Raw genomic sequence first — 21396 nt, forward strand, 5'->3', positions numbered from 1 at the left:
TGATTGTCCTGACCCTGTTTGTATACATCTACTGAAGGTAAGTCTTCTCCTCCATACTACAAACCTTTTTTCGGGGGAAATTATAAAGAGGCGATACCTTCCGGTTACTTTCTGCCACTGGCCCCAGTTTAGTTCTCTGCGCAAGTCATAAAGAACAAGCGTAATCTCCCTTCCATGTCAGCCCCTTACAGGAGACAACTTTATCTTACTTCTTTCTCTAAACACTCCCCGCTTCCTAAGTCAGGTCTTCAAATACCATATTTCCTCACCATTTTGCTTCTAGGATAAAAGAAGCTATCCTCAAGTTAACAAAGGCTGGTTATGAGAGGTCAGAGTGTTACTATTCAGAGTCAAGATCCATTGGAAGATACACTGAGCTCAAAATCGTATTTCTTGAGCTGAGGCTCTCTTTTGTTGTACAAAATAACCTTTAACTAACATTGCCAGTCCTGCAATCCTAAGTAGAAGTCTCTCCTTTCTCTTGGGGCAAAAAATTCCTGGAAACAAATTTTTCAATGCAAAAAGTGAAGGTTCCAGGTGAGGGACAAGACAAAGACAATTTATTAACTGAAAAAAAAGTCTTAAGGAGCAAGAATAAAGCTAGTAGAAAAGGGTTAAAAGCAGAGAAGTAATTTCCACTCTTCATGGTTTATTTGGTATAGAGAGGAAATGAAGGGCTTGGGGCAGTCAGAAGAAGAAAGGAACTATTTCACATGTAACTCGACTAGAACAAAGCAAAGACATTAACATCCCAGGAGAGCCAAGATATGTGCTTCCCTACAACCTATCTGTGCACACTATACATTTCATCCAGGCAAACAGCACAACTTTAAGGGAGAATGTCTCCTGAGGACACTCAGTGGCTCAAAGCTGCACAGAGGGGACCGCCAGAAGTGGGGGGCAAGGAGAGGGAATGAGGAAATAGGATGATACAGGGGAGGATGATTGGGAGCCAAGATTTGGCAATTTTTTCAGGGAGAATACTACATATTCCCCATAAATTTTTTGACTGCCAAGGTAAGTACCTTCCAGAGCACAGTGAAATTATATATCCTTCCATCAACTCATAAACAACTTTCTAGGCATGAGGCCAAAAAGAATATATTATATAGGGGATACTCAGAGACAGAAAGGCATTTTCTCCCTTTTATACCATGGCCAAGTAGAAAGAAGACAATAGCTAGAGGCCAAAAATTCTGACCTACTCTGTGGCAAAATTCCTGTAAACTTACCAGTCCTCTGCCAATTTGTATAGCAAGAGTAAATGACTCCCAATTGAAAAAATATTTTTAAACTGTTTAAAATCTAGGGGCTCAGGAGAATAGATAAACAAATTGCTGTATGTTCATAGAATACTATGCTATAATAAAAAAGAATGAACTTCTGGGGTTTGCCTTCTTCTGAGGATACATGATCAGAGAAAGTGACCCTATCCTGAGCCCTAGGAGGTGGACCTTAATTAGGTACACCAATTATGGTAATTGTGTCCTTTCTCTGACTGGTTTGGGAAGAGACAAGTGATCTGATCATTATCAGAGAGACTAGGGGACTTTGCTGGGTATATACTGAAATACACAAAAACATGGATGGATCTCTAAACTACTGTGGTAAGTAAAAGAAAGCAGAACTCCCTTAAAAAAAATACATAATTCTGGGGTGCCTGGGTGGCTCAGTCATTAAGCGTCTGCCTTTGGCTCAGGTCATGATCCCAGGGTCCTGGGATCGAGCCCCACATCGGGCTCCCCGCTCGGCGGGAAGCCTGCTTCTCCCTCTCCCACTCCCGCTGCTTGTGTTCCCTCTCTTGCTGTGTCTCTCTCTGTCAAATAAGTAAATAAAATCTTAAAAAAAAAAAAAACAATGTAATTCCATTTATATGAAGTTAATGGACAGGCAAAACTAAACTACAATGATTTAAATCAGGAAATGCTTGCTTAGGATTTGGGGGTAAAATATGGGTATAAGGGATCCTTCTGTGATGGAAATATTCTATCTTGTTGGGGGATGTGGTTACATGGGTGTATGCAACTGTCAAAACTTATTAACTGATCTGTGCATTTTATTGTATGGTATTTAAACATACACACATACAAACAGACACAAACCATAAACACAAATGCTCTTAGGAGTCAAGACAATGGGGACAAAACATCCTTATAGTTAAAATGGCAGGGTAAAAACAAAGTAAGTCTGCACTCATGCATGGCAAGTCTATTCCTACATTATTTGACTGGAGTTGGGAGAAAAGGAAAAAGCACTAATGTTTACTGAGCACAATTATGAACCTGGTGCTTTATGCACTTCAACTCATATTCACCAAAAGTAGTTAATCACCTTGCCCAAGGTCATACCACTACTAAATAACAGAACCAGATGAGAACTCTGGTGTTGTCTGATTCCAAAGTCTACATTCTTTTTTTGACTCTGGTTTATTGTTCCTACACATTACTTTATTTAATCCAAACAAAACCCTTTGTCAGGGCATTTTTCAGATGAAGAAACTAAAGCTCAGGGACGCTTGGGTGGCTCAGTCAGTTACGCATCTGCCTTCGGCTCCCAGGGTCCTGGGATTGAGTCCCACATCGGGCTCCTTGCTCAGAGGGGAGCCTGCTTCTCCCTCTGCCTGCCACTCCCCCTGCTTGTGTTCCCTCTCTCACTGTCTCTCTGTCAAATAAATAAAATCTTAAAAAAAAAAAAAGAAAGAAAGAAACTAAAGCTCAGAGGAATTAAATAACTTTCCCAAGTTAATACAAGAGGAGCAAGGGCAGGACGCCAACCTAGCTGTGTCTAATCCCAAAGTCAAAGTTGTAGGTGTCCCAAGGCAAACATTCAAGAGTGTTCTGCGGCATGAAGTTGGGATGAGAAGGGTGCCTCGATCTGAGGCCTCTCTTCAGAATGTTCATGGGGGACAAATTTGGGGGTTCAAAAATTAGGTTTCTTTTTTTTTTTCCAGTATTTTATTTATTTATTTATTTTTTTTTTTAAAGATTTTATTTATTTGACAGAGACAGACACGGCGAGAGAGGGAACACAAGCAGGGGCAGTGGGAGAGGGAGAAGCAGGCTTCCCGTAGAGCAGGGAGTCCGATGCGGGGCTTGATCCCAGGACTCTGGGATCATGACCAGAGCCGAAGGCAGACGCTTAACAACTGAGCCACCCAGGCACCCCCCAAAATTAGGTTTCTAAATTCTCCCATCTTTCTCCTCAAACTAGGTCACCCCTCATGACTTTAAATTTTTTACAGTTTACAGAGAGTATCTTATTTGATCTTCTCAAGGTATAAAATATTATCTCCATTTTTGAATGAAATACTAATAGTAAGAAATATTAAGTGAATTATTCAGGGCCATACAGTATGTATACGGAGGTAGAATTCAAACCCACGTCTTCTTGATTGCAAAATCCCATGTTCTTCCCACTATAGTGCTCAAAGGACAAAAACCAACAACAGTATGATAACTGAAAGTTCAGTATGATGCCTGAAAAGGTAAAAGGCTCAACCATCCTTGGTAGACATGATAGAAGACCCTGTTGAGTTATAAATATAAGAGACACAGGTCCAATACTCCCTTTTCTTCAAAGAGAGAAAGCAGAATATGGAGGACTAAAGAATAAAGTACTTATGGAACATATAAGGCTGTAGTTATGTGACGTTCACTAAGTCCTTTAAAGACTTCAAAAGTCAACTGTCATAGGTTTCACTAGTACTAGGCCAATAAAAATAATAATAATAACAATCATACCAATTTTCAAAATCAGGGAAGTGTTAAGAAAATCATTCTGCTCTATAAATGCAAAAGGATTCACTGGTATGTAAGAAGGCCACAGGAGTTGGCTGATGTCCAGAGCAATTCCTTAGGCAAAGTAAAGAGAAGAACAAGATTAAAATGTTCTGGACATGTACTCTCCTTTCTTTGTTCAATCTCTGTTATGGCTGTACTTGCCCTGAAATGAGAACTACAGGTGCTTTTGATCAATGAACTGAAATGTTGGGCTTCATTATAGTTTCTATCAGTTTCTCTACATTCTCGGCCAAAAATGCCCATTTTACTTCTGTGAACAAAACAGAACAAATCAAATTTCCTCCTCTTTCAAGCAAAGAGCAGCAGTGGGTGGGTACCTTTCCTTCTGCTGCTTCCATTTTCTTTAGTTTTATCATAGTAATGCCACTATGTAGAAAATATCACAAAATCTTAGGGATGGAAAGGACCTTCAAAGTTCACAACTCTCTTCTCCCACACACTGACAAAAGTGCTCCCAACTGAATCCAGAGAAGACATTCTGGCAAAGAAAATAAATCGCAACTTACCTACTGTTCATGGGCATTTCCGGATGCCTTCTATTACTAACTTAAATGCTATGTGGGTAAGTCTATCTTGCCCTACTGTGATGACCTTAGAGGTCAATGCCACCACTTGTTAGGTAGAAAGGACACCTAAGCCAACAATGTAGTATTAAAAGAATATTTCAGGGGCGCCTGGGTGGCTCAGTCATTAAGTGTCTGCCTTCGGCTCAGGTCATGATCCCAGAGTCCTGGGATCGAGCCCCACATCGGGCTCCCTGCTCAGCAGGAAGCCTGCTTCTCCCTCTCCCACTCCCCTTGCTTGTGTTCCCTCTCTCACTGTGTCTCTCTCTGTCAAATAAATAAATAAAATCTTAAAAAAAAAAAAAAGAATTTCAAAATATAAAACAAAATGTGAGATTGCCAGGGAAATGAAAAAAGAATCAAATTTCATATGAAGGAACTGAAAACCTTTAAGAATCATTATTCCTAGAGCCTCTGCTGCAAAGGAGAGTCTGCTATTTATTCCGCAATATCCAGTTACCTCTTCCTTAATAGAACCACTGGTTTTAGGTTGGGCATAGGGATGCCTGGAAAAAAGCTACACATATCCCAACCTCCACTATAGCTAAATATGAGCACCCTAATAAATTCTAGTCCATGAGACTTAATAAGTAGTGTTATGAATTGAACTGTGTCCCCCTCCAAATCTGTTTGTTGAATCCCTAACCTCCTGTATCTCAGAATGTGACTATATTTGGAGATGGGGTCTTTAAGGAGGTGATTAAGTTAAAATGAGTGGGCCCTAATCTAATCTGACTGATATCCTTATAAGAAGAGGAGATTTAGGGGCGCCTGGGTGGCTCAGTCATTAAGTGTCTGCCTTTGGCTCAGGTCATGTTCCCAGGGTCCTGGGATCGAGTTCCGCATCGGGCTCCCTGCTCAGCAGGAAGCCTGCTTCTCCCTCTCCCACTCCTGCTGCTTGTGTTTCCTCTCTCGCTGTCTCTCTCTGTCAAATAAATAAATAAAATCTTCAAAAAAAAAAGAAGAGGAAATTTAGACACACAAAAAGACATAGAGATATATGGGTAGAGAAAAAACTGTGCGATGACACAGTGAAAAGGTAGCCACTTGCAAGCCCAGGAGAAAGGCTTCTGGAGAAACCAAATCTGCCAACACCTTGATCTTGGACTTTTAGCCTCCGGAATTGAGAAAATAAATTTCTGTTGTTTAAACCATTCAGTCTCTGGTATTTTGTTATGGTAGCCCTAGGAAATTAATACAAGTAGTAAATACAACCTCTACGAAGTACCCTTACAGGAAGTGGGTAGCCCTTCTTTACTTACCCTAATTCCTACTGGCTTAAATGCGGAAGGAGCCGTCTGGGACTGTGAGATGATACTAGGGTTGAAAACCATAGATCATGAGGCAACAGACAAAAGAAACCTGGGTCCTTGATTAGAGCAGTCCCAGACTGGTCTGACTACCTCTAAATTTCCTGAATGTGAGAAAAATACACTTCACTCTTATCTAAGATACTATTTAGGTGCATGCATGCGTGCGCATGTGTGTACACACACAAAGTAATTCTGATAAAAATAATAATTCCTCAATTCCTACAAGCAAGAATCAAGCAGCAACACTCTGGAGTTTATATGTACTTGGGAGGGAAGAAGTAAAATAACAGAAAGTTGGCATTTTTTAAAAAGATTTTATTTTTAACATGGAGCTCAAACTCACAACTCCAAGATCAAGATACTAACTAAGCCAGCCAGAGACCCCGAAAGTTGGCATTTTATGGAGAATATAAGAGCATCACCCTTGTGCTCTAATACTACCTGTGCTGTAAGGAAAAGGCTGAACATAATAATAGGGTGAGTTAGGGGCAGCACCCATCAAAATAAAGAACCTTCAATCTCCAGAGTGTAGAAGGCAGCAAGCATGTTGTAGTGGATAAATTTATGAACTTTGGGGGCACCTGGGTGGCTCAGTCATTAAGTGTCTGCCTTTGGCTCAGGTCATGATCCCAGGGTCCTGGGATCGAGCCCCGCATCAGGCTCCCTGCTCCACGGGAAGCCTGCTTCTCCCTCTCCCACTCCCCCTGCTTGTGTTCCCTCTCTCGCTGTGTCTCTGTCAAATAAATAAATAAAATCTTTTAAATAAAAAAAAAAATTTATGAACTTTGTAGTTTGACATGAATTTGGCTAGGAGAGTCCGGTTTCCACAACTTAGTAATCATGTAACTGAGCCTCAGCCTCCTCATTTGTAAGATCAGGCATGATACTTACCTCACAAAGCCACTGAAAGAACATGTGAGGTAACAAATGCAATGTGCCTGCACACAGTAGATGCTCAACAAATGTTATGCCACAGTAAGAAGAGAGAGAACGGTAACTGACAGACCCCTTTCCCTTGCTGTTCACTGGTACTGTTTTTCTCTTATGAATGAACATATTCCCATTCAGAATTGGCATCTTGTATACACCCTTTTCCCAATGAGTACAGAAGCCATATTATCCTGCATAGGTGAGATTTTTATCTATTTTAATGATAAGTGACAGTAAAAGACTATAAGAAAGAGAAAAGAGAATTTTATTTACCCCTTTCTGTTGGCTTCCGATTTTTCTTGGTACTTTGGTATTTTAAGAACTGTTTTTTTTTAAAAAGTCAATTCAGGTAAATGCTTTTTCCAAAAGAAAGAACTCCAGTGTTTGATATAGCTGTAAGCATAGGCCCAAGGCAAGAGATCAATCACTGAAGAGTGGCTAGTTCTTCAGACTCTGTTACCCATGATGGCTGGTCAGATGTGTAAAGAATACCCAATGTTTGATGGCTCATATCCTAAGGAGCCCTCTTCTAGAATGCTTACCATTGATCACTCTGTTGTGTGCACAGAGCTAGATTCTTTACAAGTAGGCATTATCATTCCTTTTTTATGGAAGAATAAACTGAAGATCAAAGTGATCATAGAGCAAATCTCATTCTAATTTCAAAGTACATCCAGAATCTCATGATTTCCCCATACTTCCACTGCTACCACTCTGGTCCAAGCCGCCATCTTTCTTCATGGAATGATTATAATAACCTACCAACTGGTCTCTTGCTTCCAATCTCGCCCCCCTACAGCATTTTCTAAACATAGCAGCCAGAGTGATTGTGAAAAAACATCTTCAGATCATGTTACACATTTGCTCAAAACCATCCAATGGCTCCCCATCTCACTCAGAGCAAAAGCCGAAGTTCTTAAAATGACCTACAAAACTTAAATAATCTGATACCAGTTTGCCCTCTGACCCCATCTCTTACTATCCCCCTCCCCCGACCGCCACATTTGCAGGTTCAGTCATACTGGCTCCTCCCTATGCCCTAAGCCCACTTTATAGTGATTACTTTTGCTGTTCCTTCCTCCTGCCTGGAATGATCGTTTTCCAGATAACAGCATGGCTTGCTTACTTAGTCTCTTCAGGTCTTTACTGAAATGCCATCTCAGTAAGCCTTCCTCTGGTCACAAAACTAAAATTACAAAACTCCAAATACTTCCTATCCTATTGCCCTAAGGCCTCCCCCACAAAAAGTTACTTAATTAGATACCAGACTTTTTGCTCCTCTTTGCTTAACAGATAAATCTGAAGTTTGTTTTCTTCCTCGGAGACAGAAAGTGACAGTATAATGAAAAGTTCACATCTCACTCATAGAGATGCAAATATCTCAAAAGGGGAGACAAATTCATGGACTTCTTAATCTGGAATATGGGGGGTGGAGCGGGCTAATCATGCCCTCCTCTGCTGGCTGCTGCCCCTGCCCCCCATCTCTGTGGCAATTTTTTTGGCATCCAACTTCCTTACTAGACTGTGAGCTCCTCAAGGGCAGGGACCGTGCCTTATGCCCCTGCGTGGTCAGCTTCTGGCACAGAAAGGTCTCAATAAAAGTTTAATTCCTTTGTAAAAAAAAAAAAAAATTCATGGACTTCTTGAGGTCTCTTTCAGTCCTTCAAATCTATAAATAGACAAGCATGGGAGCACTGCAGAGAGGAGAACAAGACCCACCATAATTTCTACTCTGATGTAAAATGTAAGAAGAGAAACACAATACTCTTGACTTCTTTCATTTACAAAATCTAGAGGCGGAATTTTCTTAGTATGAATGACTCATTCTTAATCTTTAAAGCAATAGGTACAGGAGAAAATACATGCCATGATCTGCTATGACAAGGAACTAACACTGAGCTGAGTGAAATCTCCCAGACCTACGTCAATAAATATGAACAGGCTAGGAAAGTGAAAATGGAAAACACAAAAGCAACCCCCAGCTAATTTTCTAACTCCAGACAAATGGTGTGTCAATATAATACTGATAGGGATCTACCATAATACTGTATCAGTGTGGAAGAGAAACAAGGAAAAGCAAGTAAGACACAAGTTGCCAATTTCCAACTCAGCTTTAACGCTACCAAAATAAGCAAGGCACTTCTAGATATAAAGACAAATCTCTGGTCTAGAAGGTCAGAGTTTAACTTAGACTTGGCATAAGCTCGAGTGCAGCAGCAGCTTGATTCACAAATAGGTGATAGGTGTTTCCTACTGTATCTTCTTCCAATCAGATCACATTAAGAAGATAATGTATCATTACAGTGTTTACATTAAACTTCAAATTTTGAAAGAGAAGAGAAAAACACCTTATACTGTTCTTGAAACATTTTATTTCATAGCTCTAAATACAGTTATGGTATTAATGTCATATATCATTGAGTAAATGAATTCTATAAGTTAAATGATGATATGTTTATGTTCTATCTGCTCATTGGCCCCCAGGTCAGCCAATCTGATCCAGCACTCCATGGCAACAGGCTCTATCACTAAGAGCTATAAGACAAGGCTCCCTCCGCCTTTTCTTTCTTTTTCTTTCTTTCTTTCTTTCTTTCTTCTTTCTTTCTTTTTTTTTTAAATAAAGCATTTCCCACAGAAACTGCTGCAAATACTGTCAATAAATAGTCTCTACAGACAATAAGAAATCCTGCCGTTCTGATATACTAAAAATGAATAGTGGGGAGAAAGACTGAATAGCAATGACAATGAATCTATGCAAATAACAAGGGATCCCAAAAACTCCAGAGATTTTCCTCTGTTTAATTTCAGTAGAGAAATTCAGGAATTCTTGAACTGTGAAAAACCAACACCAAGATAAATTGAGGATTAGCATTAGGGAGTGCTGCCCAGCTAAAGTTATGGTATTGAAGCTTCCCATGCCACAATATACAGGAAGAGTTAAAAGCTTTAACTTAAGACAGCTAACCTTTTCCCATAATTTTTTTTGAACTGTTAAAATAAGCCTCAAAACTCACAGATCTCAGGTTCTTATTCTCCGTATTTTGCAAAGCACAGCTCATACAGTCCTTCAAATTCTATCTGTCTGCTCTATATTCCCCTCTCCTACCACCCTCCACTTGCTTAGAGAAAATAATTGCCATGTCCAAATGAGGAAATAATATATTTGCTCTTCACATACCATATGCCCCCATTCCTTCTCAGCTGTAGACCTCCTTGAAGCAAAGAAGAAACAAGATAATTACAAACTGGATAAGGAAACGACTGAAACAACCCATTATTCTCCCCAGTGGTACTCACTGACATTCTAAAATCCACCTGACATATTACAAAGTATTCTGCTTTCCTGGCATGCTTTTCACCAATAACTAATATAATATCTCTGGATGAAACAAGCAACTTTGGTCCCCACCTTGTGGTATATGATGGTAAGTGAATGCTAAGAAGTAGACAGAATCTGAATGGTCAGGGTCAAAATTAGCTTGGAAATTGTACATTTTCATCTGGCTCATTTTTGTTTTAATTGTGCTAGACAAACATAAAATTACCATTTATTCATTTTTAAGAATACAGTTCAGTAGCATTAAGTACATTCATATTATCTTGCATTATAGAAGAGAACATGGTTTCAGACACAAAAGCCATGGTAAGAGACTACAATCATTCTTTCTATGACAATATACTAAACATGTATTTATCGTACAAGTCACTTACAATTAAGAAGTATAGCTTATGAAGAACACTCAGATGTTAAGAAGATCTGACACTAATGCTCACTAAAAATAGCTACCCACTGTCTATTTCCAGTATGTTTTTCACATGCCGAATACAGTTTCTTACATGCACATCTCAGGTCCCAAATAAGTCCTACTAAAGTAGATGAAAGTTTACATTTCTTTTGCCAGCATTGAGTTCCAAGGGACCCATAAGAGCAGACTAACATGAGAAGCAATAGACAGAGTTCCAGAAATTCCTAGAACAGAGAAAATGTTTCCTGTTACACTGTTTCAAATTTCCCAAGAATTAAGGAGATATTAAGGAGACTGAAGGTTGTTAAGGAGACAACCCAGAAAAGACGTAAAATGTAACTTGTAGTGGGAATCATAAATAATATCAAAGCTAAAAAAAAAAAGTCACTGCAAAAAAAAAAAAAATTCACTACTAGGCCTCTCTCTGTACATCAGTTTCCTTTATACCTTCATAACAGAAAACTCAAACATTTTGCTCTGGTCCTATAAACGCCCCTCCAGCCCCCTTTTATGATCCTAAGCCAGTACATATGGAAACACAGCATATTTACTGACCTCAGAAGCACAAGAAGTTGCATGAATAGGCTATTTTTTCAGTATGACCACCCTGGGCTCTGGTCAGAGGAGGCCATCTTCCTCAAGTACCAACAATAGCCAGAGCAGCTCTCATTTATTATGCACCTACTGCATTCCAAACACCATACTCAGGAATTTTAGAAGTTACCACATTTATCTTCACTTTAACACATTCCGAAAATTTACTTTCAGATACTAACAGTTAAGGATTAAAAATTTCTTCATCCTTGTTTTTTTTTTTTTTTAAAGATTTTATTTATTTATTTGAGAGAGAGAATGAGAAAGAGAGAGCATGAGAGGGGGGAGGGTCAGAGGGAGAAACCGACTCCCCGCTGGGCAGGGAGCCCTATACGGGACTCGATCCTGGGACTCCAGCATCATGACCTGAGCTGAAGGCAGTCGCCCAACCAACTGAGCCACCCAGGCACCCTATCCTTGTTTTTTTTTTTTGTTTTTTTGTTTTAGATTTTATTTATCTGTCAGAGAGAGAGTAGAAGGAGGGGGAGTGGCAGGCAGAGGGAGAAGCAGGCAGGGAGCCTGATGCAGGACTCGATCCCAGGCCCCGAGATCATGACCTGGGCCAAAGGCAGATGCTTAACTGAATGAGCCACCCAGGCATCCCCTTCATCTTTGTTTTAAGACCAGAAAAGTTTAATACCAGAGAAGACCCTTGATAGGCTTCTTTATACTTATAGAAAACACACACAAAAAAGAAAAATGAACCATAATCTCTAACTAAAAGATAACTGCTATTAATAACACAGTGTTTTCAGATAAATTTTTCTAAATTTTGTTTCCATATTTGTATGGAATTTGTATCCACATTGCACATATTTCCATATCTAATAATTTTTATGTAGTATATATTATATAGAACATCTTTTTTTTAAATTTTATTTATTTAACAGAGAGAGACATAGCGAAAGAGGGAACACAAGCAAGGGGAGTGGGAGAGAGAGAAGCAGGCTTCCCGCTGAGCAGAGAGCCCGATGTGGGACTCGATCCCAGGACCCCAGGATCATAACCTGAGCCAAAGGCAGACGCTTAACGACTGAGCCACCCAGGTGCCCTATACAGAACATCTTTAAACCATGATTTTTTCTACTACTAAAACTGTGACCAAAAAAAAAAAAAGTGACCATTTTCTCCATTATTACTTTTACCAGTCATTTTAATAGCTATCTAATATTCTACTACATACAAGTACCATAATTTTTAAGTAATCTCTACACCCAAAGTGGGGCTCGAACTCACAATCCCGAGATCAAGAGCAGCATGCTCTGCTGACTGAGCCAGCCAGGTACCCCACATGTATCATAATTTTAAACCATTTCCCTATTATTTTATAGTTAGGAAGCTGTTAATTTTTATAATAAAATAATGCTGTGATGAATATATTTGTACTTAAATCTTTATTCATATTTCTCATCAACTCCCTAGAATAAATACATTCAAGAGTTTTGGAGATAAAAAATTTCTCCCTTAGTTCACCCCAGTTAATAGAAGCAAGGATAGCCACACTATCTAATTATGGTATTTTTCAACTATTCCCCCAAGAACATATAATGTCCACTTAGCACATCCCATGACAGTGCCTGGACTTTAAGTTAGACATTCACCCAGGCAGTGCTTTTTACTTTTCTTCAACTCAGGCCCCATTTTAGTAATATTAACTCTCCTTTCCTATATATCACTAGAAAAGATATATATCCTATACTCCCTTAGACTCACTGGCCTAAGAAAATTAATAGGGAGGAAAGGGGGCACCTGGGTAGATCAGTTGGTTAAGGGTCTGACTTGATTTAGGCTCAGGTTACAGGGTTGGTGAGACAGAGCCCTGTGTCAGGCTCTGTGCTGGGCGTGGAGCCTGCTTAACATTCTCTCTCTCCCCCTCTGCCCCTCCCCCGCTCAAAAAAAAAGGGAGGAAAGGATAAAAAGTCACACAGGGAAATATTCTCTTTGACATTAAAGTTACATACCATCTACTAGCTTTTGAGAATATACATTGATATTAGAGAGCAGTCCAAAAGATGAAGCCTCAAAAACGACAAAAGAATAACACTTTAGTCTTTAACATGAAACTGTAAGAAAATAAAAGGGCATGGAGATATTGAATATTTCAATATTTGTTTGTGATTTGACATTTGGTCCATTTAAGATCCTGGATGTTTTTTTAAGTGAGTTCTGTGCCCAACATGGGGCTTGAACTCATGACCCCAAGATCAAGAGTCACAGGCTCTACCAACTGAGCCCACCAGGTGCCCTAGATCCTAGAGTTTTTTAAGCTTGCGAATTTAAGGAGTGTTCCTACATAGTGCTTCATATAAATCCCACACTCTCACAAATATATGCAGAAAGAATACCTCCTCATCAACTCAAAGAGAGAAAAGCAAAGGATACAAAGTTTCAGAGGTAGACAGTAAAGGAAAGCGTCCTAAGATGTTAAAGTACAAAGTAAAACACTGAACAAAAAATAAAAAAACCAACCAACCATCTCATTTACAGAAGTCAAAAGATGATGGCCAAGAAAAGAAGAGAGCTATGAATCTGACTTAACGTGTTCCCCAATTTGGTCTCAAGTAATAAGCATCAAATTAGAGAAGATATTTCTTTTTTTAAAAAAAGATTTTATTTATTTATTTGAGAGAAATAGAGAGCGAGCACAAGCAGGGGGAGCGGCAAGCAGAGGGAGAAGCAAGCTCCCCGCTGAGCAAGGAGCCCAATGCAGGGCTCGATCCCAGGACCCTGGGATCATGACTTGAGCTGAATGGAGGCAGACGCTTAACCGACCAAGCCACTCAGGTGCCCAGAGAAGATACTTCTAAAAGGATCAACTGTGTCAATTTTAACCTTAAATATTTAGATTATGCTTATATTGTTTTAAAAACTCAATATGCTACATGGCTTTAAAAATCACTTCTGGGGGCGCCTGGGTGGTTCAGTTGGTTAAGCGACTGCCTTCAGCTCGGGTCATGATCCCAGGGTCCTGGGATGGAGTCCCACATCGGGCTCCCTGCTCTGCGGGAAGCCTGCTTCTCCCTCTGCCACTCCCCCTGCTTGTGTTCCCTCTCTCGCTGTGTCTCTCTCTGTCAAATAAATAAATAAAATCTTTAAAAAAAAAAAAAATCACTTCTGGCTTCCTCAAAAATTACTGGTGATCTGAAGATATAAATGGTACATCCCTGTTTTTTTTTTTTTAAGATTTTATTTATTCAACAGAGAGAGAGCACAAGTAGGGGGAGCAGCCAAGGGAGAGGGAGAAGCAGGCTCTCCACTGAGCAGGAGCCCGATGTGGGACTTGATCCCAGGACACTGGGATCATGACCTGAGCTCAAGGCAGAACTTAACCGACTGAGCCACCCAGGCACCCCATCCCTGTTTAATTTCTAGACATTAATTTCTAAACATTAATAATAATATTGGCTAATGCTAAGTAAGCCTTTAAGATGACCAGGAACTATCTTAAAAGCTTTACAAGCATTAACTCTTTTTTTTTTTTTAAATAAGTTCTTTTTTTTTTTTTTTGAAGATTTTATTTATTTGACAGAGACACAGTGAGAGAGGGAACACAAGCAGGAGGAGTGGGATAGGGAGAAGCAGGCTTCCCACTGAGCAGGGAGCCCGATGCGTGGCTCAATCCCAGGACCCTGGGATCATGACCTGAGCCAAAGGCAGATGCTTAATGACTGAGCCACCCAGGCGCCCCGCATTAACTCTTTTAATCCTCAAAACAACCCTAGGAGGTAGATACTGTTATTATCTTCATTTCATATATTTTACATATGAAGAAATGGAGAGGTTAAGTAATTTGCCCAATGTCAGAGAACCAGCAATTGGCATAGCTGGGATTTGAGCTCAGGCAGCCTAAATTCAGAGTCTAAGTATTTAGCCACTATACTTTAAAAAAAAAAAAAAAAAAAGCTCCTAACAGGCTATAGACAATGGGAGTGGGTAGGCTAGGAGAGAACACCAGAGAAAGTACGTATAAAGTTTTAGGCACAGGGGCACGTGGGTGGCTCAGTCAGTTAAGCATCTGCCTTCGGCTTAGGTCATGATCCCAGGACCTTGGGATCAAGCCCTGGATCTGTCTCCCTGCTCAGCCGGGAGTTTGCTTCTCCCTCTGCCTCTGTCCCTCCCGCAGCTCATGCTCTCTCTCTCTCAAATAAATAAATAAATCTTTAAAAAAAAAAGTTTTAGGCACAGAAACAGTCTCTATCAATTTTACCAGGAAGTTCTTTTGACATATATCACATTTTAAATTATCCCAAATAGGGATAATTTGCAAAAGCAGTTCTTGACCTTTCCCTCCCCCTTAAAAAAAAAAAAGCGAAATGAAGGATAGAAAGAAACTGAAATCTTACTTCTTCAACACCTTTCAACAGCTTTTCTTGCCTTGACCTTTTCCAAAACCTTGACAGTTAGAAAACAAAAATGATAAAAGAAGGCACTTTCACTTGAAATAAAAAGACCTCTTAGTAATTTTTCCACTGCTAATGACTGAAACATTTGAGAAAGACTTAGGTCGATCCCACCCACTCCCAAATGGAAGGAAAACCAAGTTAAAACCGTCATCTTTTAATTTCACAGCAGTTTTCTTCCCCCTCTATGGCTATTCCTGTCCTCGCTGCAGACAGGGAACTGCTCCCAATGACGTCAGAGCAGTCTCCCAGCAACGATTAATAAGGGCTGTCCACCACAGGGGTTTCCTGAAAAGCTAGCAAGAAATTATCCATATATTTGCTGTAATATTTAGATGCAAGGATATGGTGGAATTTCTCTTAACCCTTATAGCTCCAGTCTCTGGCAAGCTTCAAAATAAGTTATTCTTCTGGAATGCTCTCAGTTTACCCTAGGATTATCTTCCTTTTTCTCCCCCAACTTCTCTCCAAATAAAATTATAATTTTGTTAGTTTGAAATACTTATATCTGTAATAAATTGATAATATGATATATTTGAACTACTATAATAAATAGGACTAGGATATAAGTCTGGCAGATATTACTCTTTTCACCTCATACACAGAACTTAGAATAAATGAGAGCACAGAACAGAAAAGAATGTCAGGACAGAAAAGCCAACAAGTTCTTAAAGGTACTTTTCCACATATGCTACCCAAACACATCCACAGACAAAAGGCAAAAACCTTAAATTTTCCTAGCTCTAGTCTGCTGAATTTTTCACACTGACCTCTGCAGGCAGCCCTCCAGAGATCAGTGGTATTAAATGGAGTTGCATAAAAAAGAACTGGAAGCCCATTACTTACTTAATCCAGAAAAGGGTAAATTAGGTTCACACCCAAGAGGATATCTAACAATTTCTTCCTAAAGCTTTGTTCTAGCTTCATACATTCAAAATGAGAGTTTTAGTCTACAGTGGCAAGGAATTTCACCTACCTACCTATTTTTGAGGTCTGAGAAACAGCATACAAATCAAACTGCCTGCTCAGGACCAGTGCAAATAAGGTAGAAAAATTCCAAATTCCAAAGCTCAACCTAGAATTACTCATGGATGCTAGGTTCCAGAAACCTGCTCATGAGCCCCTTTTCATTCCGTATTTAGAAAAAGCAATTAGGTAAAATTCATTAGCAGCAGGACATATAGGGTTAATTCGGGCACTATGCTTCAGCAGTCCCGACTCTGGCCCCAACCTATTCTAAAAGGAAACATACAAAATAGCATCGCTATCTTTAACAACATCCCACTTTGGCTTCCGCTCTGTTCAGTGGAACCCAGTTATCATCAAGGCATAGATGGGAGAACGCACCACTTCAGATGGATTTTCTTCTTCCTTCTCTCTGTCCCCTCCCTCTCAGAAGAAAAAAGACTGCAAACAAAATCACTACGTCACTGGAGGCAGAGGGAATCCCATCTCTGCACTCTTTAGAAACCAAAGCCAGCAAACAAAAACAAGCCAATTACAAGAAACAAATAAGTAATCCAAAATAAGAAGCAGTAAACCCACAGGAAATTCTTATGATAAATGATAAAGCTCAGTACGTCAAAAAGCATGTTTCAGTAAAAAGGCTGAACAAATTGCTCCTAAGATGTTTATAATCAAAAAAAGCTTCCTAGACACAGCAAAGGCGACATATTTCTTATCATCACAGTTAAAGACTAGGGGGCAGTTACATAAAGACATAGGACACAGAGACATATTCACCAGCGGATGTGGATAGCTGTGGAATGACACAGTGAAGGATATTTATAGGGGATTCCCTGCTTCCTGCAATGTGCGTCAACAGCATCACCAAAGAAACAGAAATCACCACTATTCTCATAAGCTAAAGCTGAATGAAGCATCACTAGAAATAGCCAGAGGTAGAATCTGAAAACAATAAAAGTTCTAGCAAACCGAATTTTTAAAATATTTTAAAGGTAAAAATCAGCAAATGAAAATGCCCACAAAACATCTGATAATTCTCTAATTTTCCTACTTTGTATTATACAGTTACATTGGCCAAGATAAAAAAGGTATCTATTTTTCTAGCTTCTTCCTTATCCAGTCTATGGAGTTCAAGGACTTTTATATAAAGAAAGAAAATTATCCAAAACTCACCCCAGATGGATCTGCACTTAAACCAACAGCAAGCTCACATTATTAATGGAGACCTCATTGTAAGAATCTGTTCTGCCGGAATTTTGCAGGAAGAAATTCCTTCTGGGAAACCTGTGCCTCTTGCCCCACCCACGGTCCCCTCTTGCCCCCTTCACCCTTGAATGAAATGCTACTGATCCTTGCTGCTGCGTCTCCAGCAGGCTAACTGCTCTGACAAGCAGCCCTGAAGCAGACCACGGCCCAGCTGGAGAGATGTCACCTAGAGCTCTGCCAACAGTCTCTCTCTCTCTCTCTCACACACACACACATATGCAGGCTGCAAGAGCACCCCCTCCCAACTCCTCTTTTCGCTCTCATTCAAGCACTTCAGCGACATGCCTGCCTCCACACTGCTCTGAGGATAGCTTTTAAAGATACAGCAGCAGTTCCTTTCTGCTGAATATGTAGAGATGCCAAAATAAAGGCTTATTAAATAAGAGAAGAAGAATGAGTTGCAGATATATACGGAGTTAAAAGTTCACTTTTAAATCTATTTTGCCTTTTTCTCACCTGTAAAATAACCAAGGAGAGAGAAACGGTCTTTGCTTAAAAGCTACTAGGTTAGACTTCAGAAATTAAGACCAAACCTAGAAACAGAATTTTCTTTCCAGTGAGCTATATTTAATGAAATCATTTTTCACTTGGGGGAAGAAGGTGGGCAACAAAGAATACCAGTAGCTATCTGTTCCTCCTTCCATGTGTGTTCCACAAGGATGGTGAAGAGACTGGCTATAAAATGGGGGAATGAGGAAACTGTGAAGGCATCTTACTGATAAAACTGATGAAAAAGGATGAGAATAGAGTATAAGTATGTGGATGAGGATAAATAGATTTTTAAAAAGGAAGTGGTACGAAAGACACCAGGAAGGAAGAGTAATAGTTCTTAAAAGTATGCATGGCTCTGGGGCACCTGGGTGGCTCAGTAGATTAAGCATGACTCTTGGTTTGGGCTCAGGTCATGAATTCAGGGTCATGAACTCAGGGTCATGGGAGGAAGCCCCTCTCCAGCTCCAGCTCTGTGCTCAACGGGGAGTCTGCTTGTCCCTCTCCCTCTGTTCCTCCCCCCACTAGCGCTCTCTCTCTTTCTCTCTCTAAAAATAAATAATTAAAAATCTTTAAAAAGTATGCATGACTCTGAGACAGAAGACATATTAAGTGATCTCAGGTCCTGATTTTTAAGAGCCCAAGGAAAGGTAGTAATAATTTCCATTGCTACAAGAACTAATGGACATTATAAGTGGCACAAGGTCTTCAGTAGCACAAAATAATACATGGGTAGGGGTCCAGGCATCCTGAGGAAAACAATAAAACCTGTCGCAAAGACAACTAATCATTCATTCAAAAATATATTCATTGTGTGCTGTGTTCTTACTATGGGCCAGACACTATGATAAGCTCTAGGAATATGACACAGATTTATTAAGGGTCATACAGAAGAAAAAAAGAAAGGATCTGGTTTTTACTCTGAATGAGATGAGAAGCGATTAGGGGGTTAGAAAGCTGATCCTAAAAGGCCAAAGAGACCACTGACAGGAATCTGGCTTTTACATTAGAGAGGCAATCTCACTTGAGATGAGAGACCACTGGGAGTTCTTAAGTAGAGCAACGGCATGTTTTGACCTTTATTTCTTTTTTGCCTCCAATTTTTAAGAAATTTCTAACATACAGAGATTTTGTAAAAATAGTACAACAGCCACCTGGATTCATATTCAGGTTTAGTACATATGTGTGCATGCACCCATGTGTGTAAATTTTTTTCAGAGCTATCTGAGATGTTCTCATAATGACCCTTCACACATAAAATAATTCAGCATGTATCTCCTAATAAAGCCACTCTGAACTATGAAATAACCACCTGTCAAGTCCCAGATGGGTTAATGAGTAGCACACCTGCCAAAAAATCTAAATAGCACTGCAAAAGCTTAGAAAACTCAAATGACTTTGGAATCACCATCCACTGAAGGCTGGACAGAACCTGCAAGCTGAACCAAACCAGGTCAAATGTCTGCTAAAATAAAAGTCAACGTTCACGGGCGCCTGGGTGGCTCAGTTGGTTGAGCGACTGCCTTCGGCTCAGGTCATGATCCTGGAGTCCCAGGATCGAGTCCCACATCGGGCTCCCTGCTCAGCGGGGAGTCTGCTTCTCCCCCTGACCCTCCCCACTCTCATGCTCTCTCTATCTCATTCTCTCTCTCAAATAAATAAATAAAATCTTTAAAAAAAAAAAAGTCAACGTTCACCATGGCATTTAAACCAGACCCAGACCCTTGTAACATAATATTCATATTTTCCAGGATACAATCCAAAAATTTCTTGGCATCCAAAAAAACCCAAGATAATTTCAATTTGCACAGGAAAAGAGATGACCAGATACAACACTGAGATGACACAAATATAGGAAATCTGACAGCTATTAAAACAGCTATTATAAAAATGCTCCAACAGCACAGTATAAGGTATAGACGTGTCTATTCACTATGTTGTACACCTGAAACTAATGTAACACTGTCACTATACTACAATTAAAAAAAAAAAGTATTCAAAAAGACTTCGTGGAGCTAGAAAGATAATCTGTCACTTGAGAATTATGTTTAAGCGTGATAAATGCCTATATTGACCTATCCTTATCCATGATTAAAACAATAACCTTATTTATTTATTTTTTTAAAGATTTTATTTGTTTATTTGAGAGAGAGAGAATGAGAGACAGAGAGCATGAGAGGGAGGAGGGTCAGAGGGAGAAGCAGACTCCCTGCCGAGTAGGGAGCCTGATGCGGGACTCGATCCCGGGACTCCAGGATCATGACCTGAGCCGAAGGCAGTCGCTTAACCAACTGAGCCACCCAGGCGCCCCACAATAACCTTATTTAAAAAAAAAAAAAAAGAAAGAAAATCTTTCTCTAAAAAATTAGGGAAATATTCCTGAAACTAATGGCAAGAAAGAATATTTTAAGAAAAAATAGATGATATAAAGAAGAACCAAATGGAAATTTTAGAACTGAAAAATGTAACAATCAAAATATAAATACTCCATGGTTCAACAGCAGAACAAAGATGACAGAAGAATCCAGTTAATTTTCAGACAGATCAAATTCAAACTGAAGACAGATAAATTTGAAGAGAGGTCAAATCTCAATAGCAATATCAAATAGGAATCAATATCAAATCTGAACAATAAAGAGAAAAAAGACTGGGGGGAAAAAGAACAATCATCAAAGATCTGTAGGGCAATACCAAAATGTCTAATATTTGGGCCATCAGTGCTCCAAAAGGAGAGGAGAAAGAGTGGTGAAATATTTGAAGAAATAATGGTTTAAAATTTCACATATTTGATAAAAGACACAAACATAATAGAGTCAAGAAGCTCAGCAATCCCCAAATAGGATAAATAAAACAAAATCCACTCCTGGATTTATAATAATCTCACAGCTAAAAACTAAAGACAAAGAAAAAAATCTTGAAAGCAACCAGAGAAAAATGATGTATTACCTATTAAGGCAACAATGATCTGAATGTCTCTATATTTCTTATCAGAAAGGGAACTAGAAGGAAATAAAACAACATTTTATTTTTTTATTTTTTATTTTTAAAAGATCTTATTTATTTATTTGACAGAGAGAGACACAGCGAGAGAGGGAACACAAGCAGGGGGAGTGAGAGAGGGAGAAGCAGGCTTCCCGCGGAGCAGGGAGCCCGATGAGGGGCTCGATCCCAGGACCCTCTGGGATCATGACCCAAGCCAAAGGTAGATACTTAACGACTGAGCCACCCAGGCACCCCTAAAACAACATTTGAAAGTGCTGAAAGGAGGGGCGCCTGGGTGGCTCAGATGGTTAAGCGTCTACCTTCGGCTCAGGGCGTGATCCCGGGGT

General features: G+C 39.7%; 1 protein-coding gene across 17 annotated transcripts in view; it reads right to left on the reverse strand.

Annotated features, from left to right (window-relative positions):
* The window catches only part of R3HDM2 (R3H domain containing 2), a 162806-nt gene that overhangs the window by 50582 nt on the left and 90828 nt on the right, over positions 1-21396 (reverse strand). For 6 of the 17 annotated variants that reach the window (XM_081821912.1, XM_081821917.1, XM_081821915.1 and 3 more), the window contains one exon: positions 9785-9818. The exons of 10 other annotated variants lie outside the window; for them this stretch is intronic. In XM_081821912.1, coding sequence (XP_081678038.1) covers positions 9785-9797 — 13 coding nt within the window. In that variant the 5' untranslated portion in view covers positions 9798-9818. Of the gene's footprint in view, positions 1-9784; positions 9819-10443; positions 10577-21396 lie in introns of those variants that run through there. One more of the 17 variants, XM_081821911.1, reaches the window with a different exon arrangement.

The sequence above is a fragment of the Leptonychotes weddellii genome, chromosome 5 (assembly GCF_054177405.1).
Source record: "Leptonychotes weddellii isolate Sample4059 chromosome 5, ASM5417740v2, whole genome shotgun sequence".
NCBI lineage: Eukaryota > Metazoa > Chordata > Mammalia > Carnivora > Phocidae > Leptonychotes > Leptonychotes weddellii.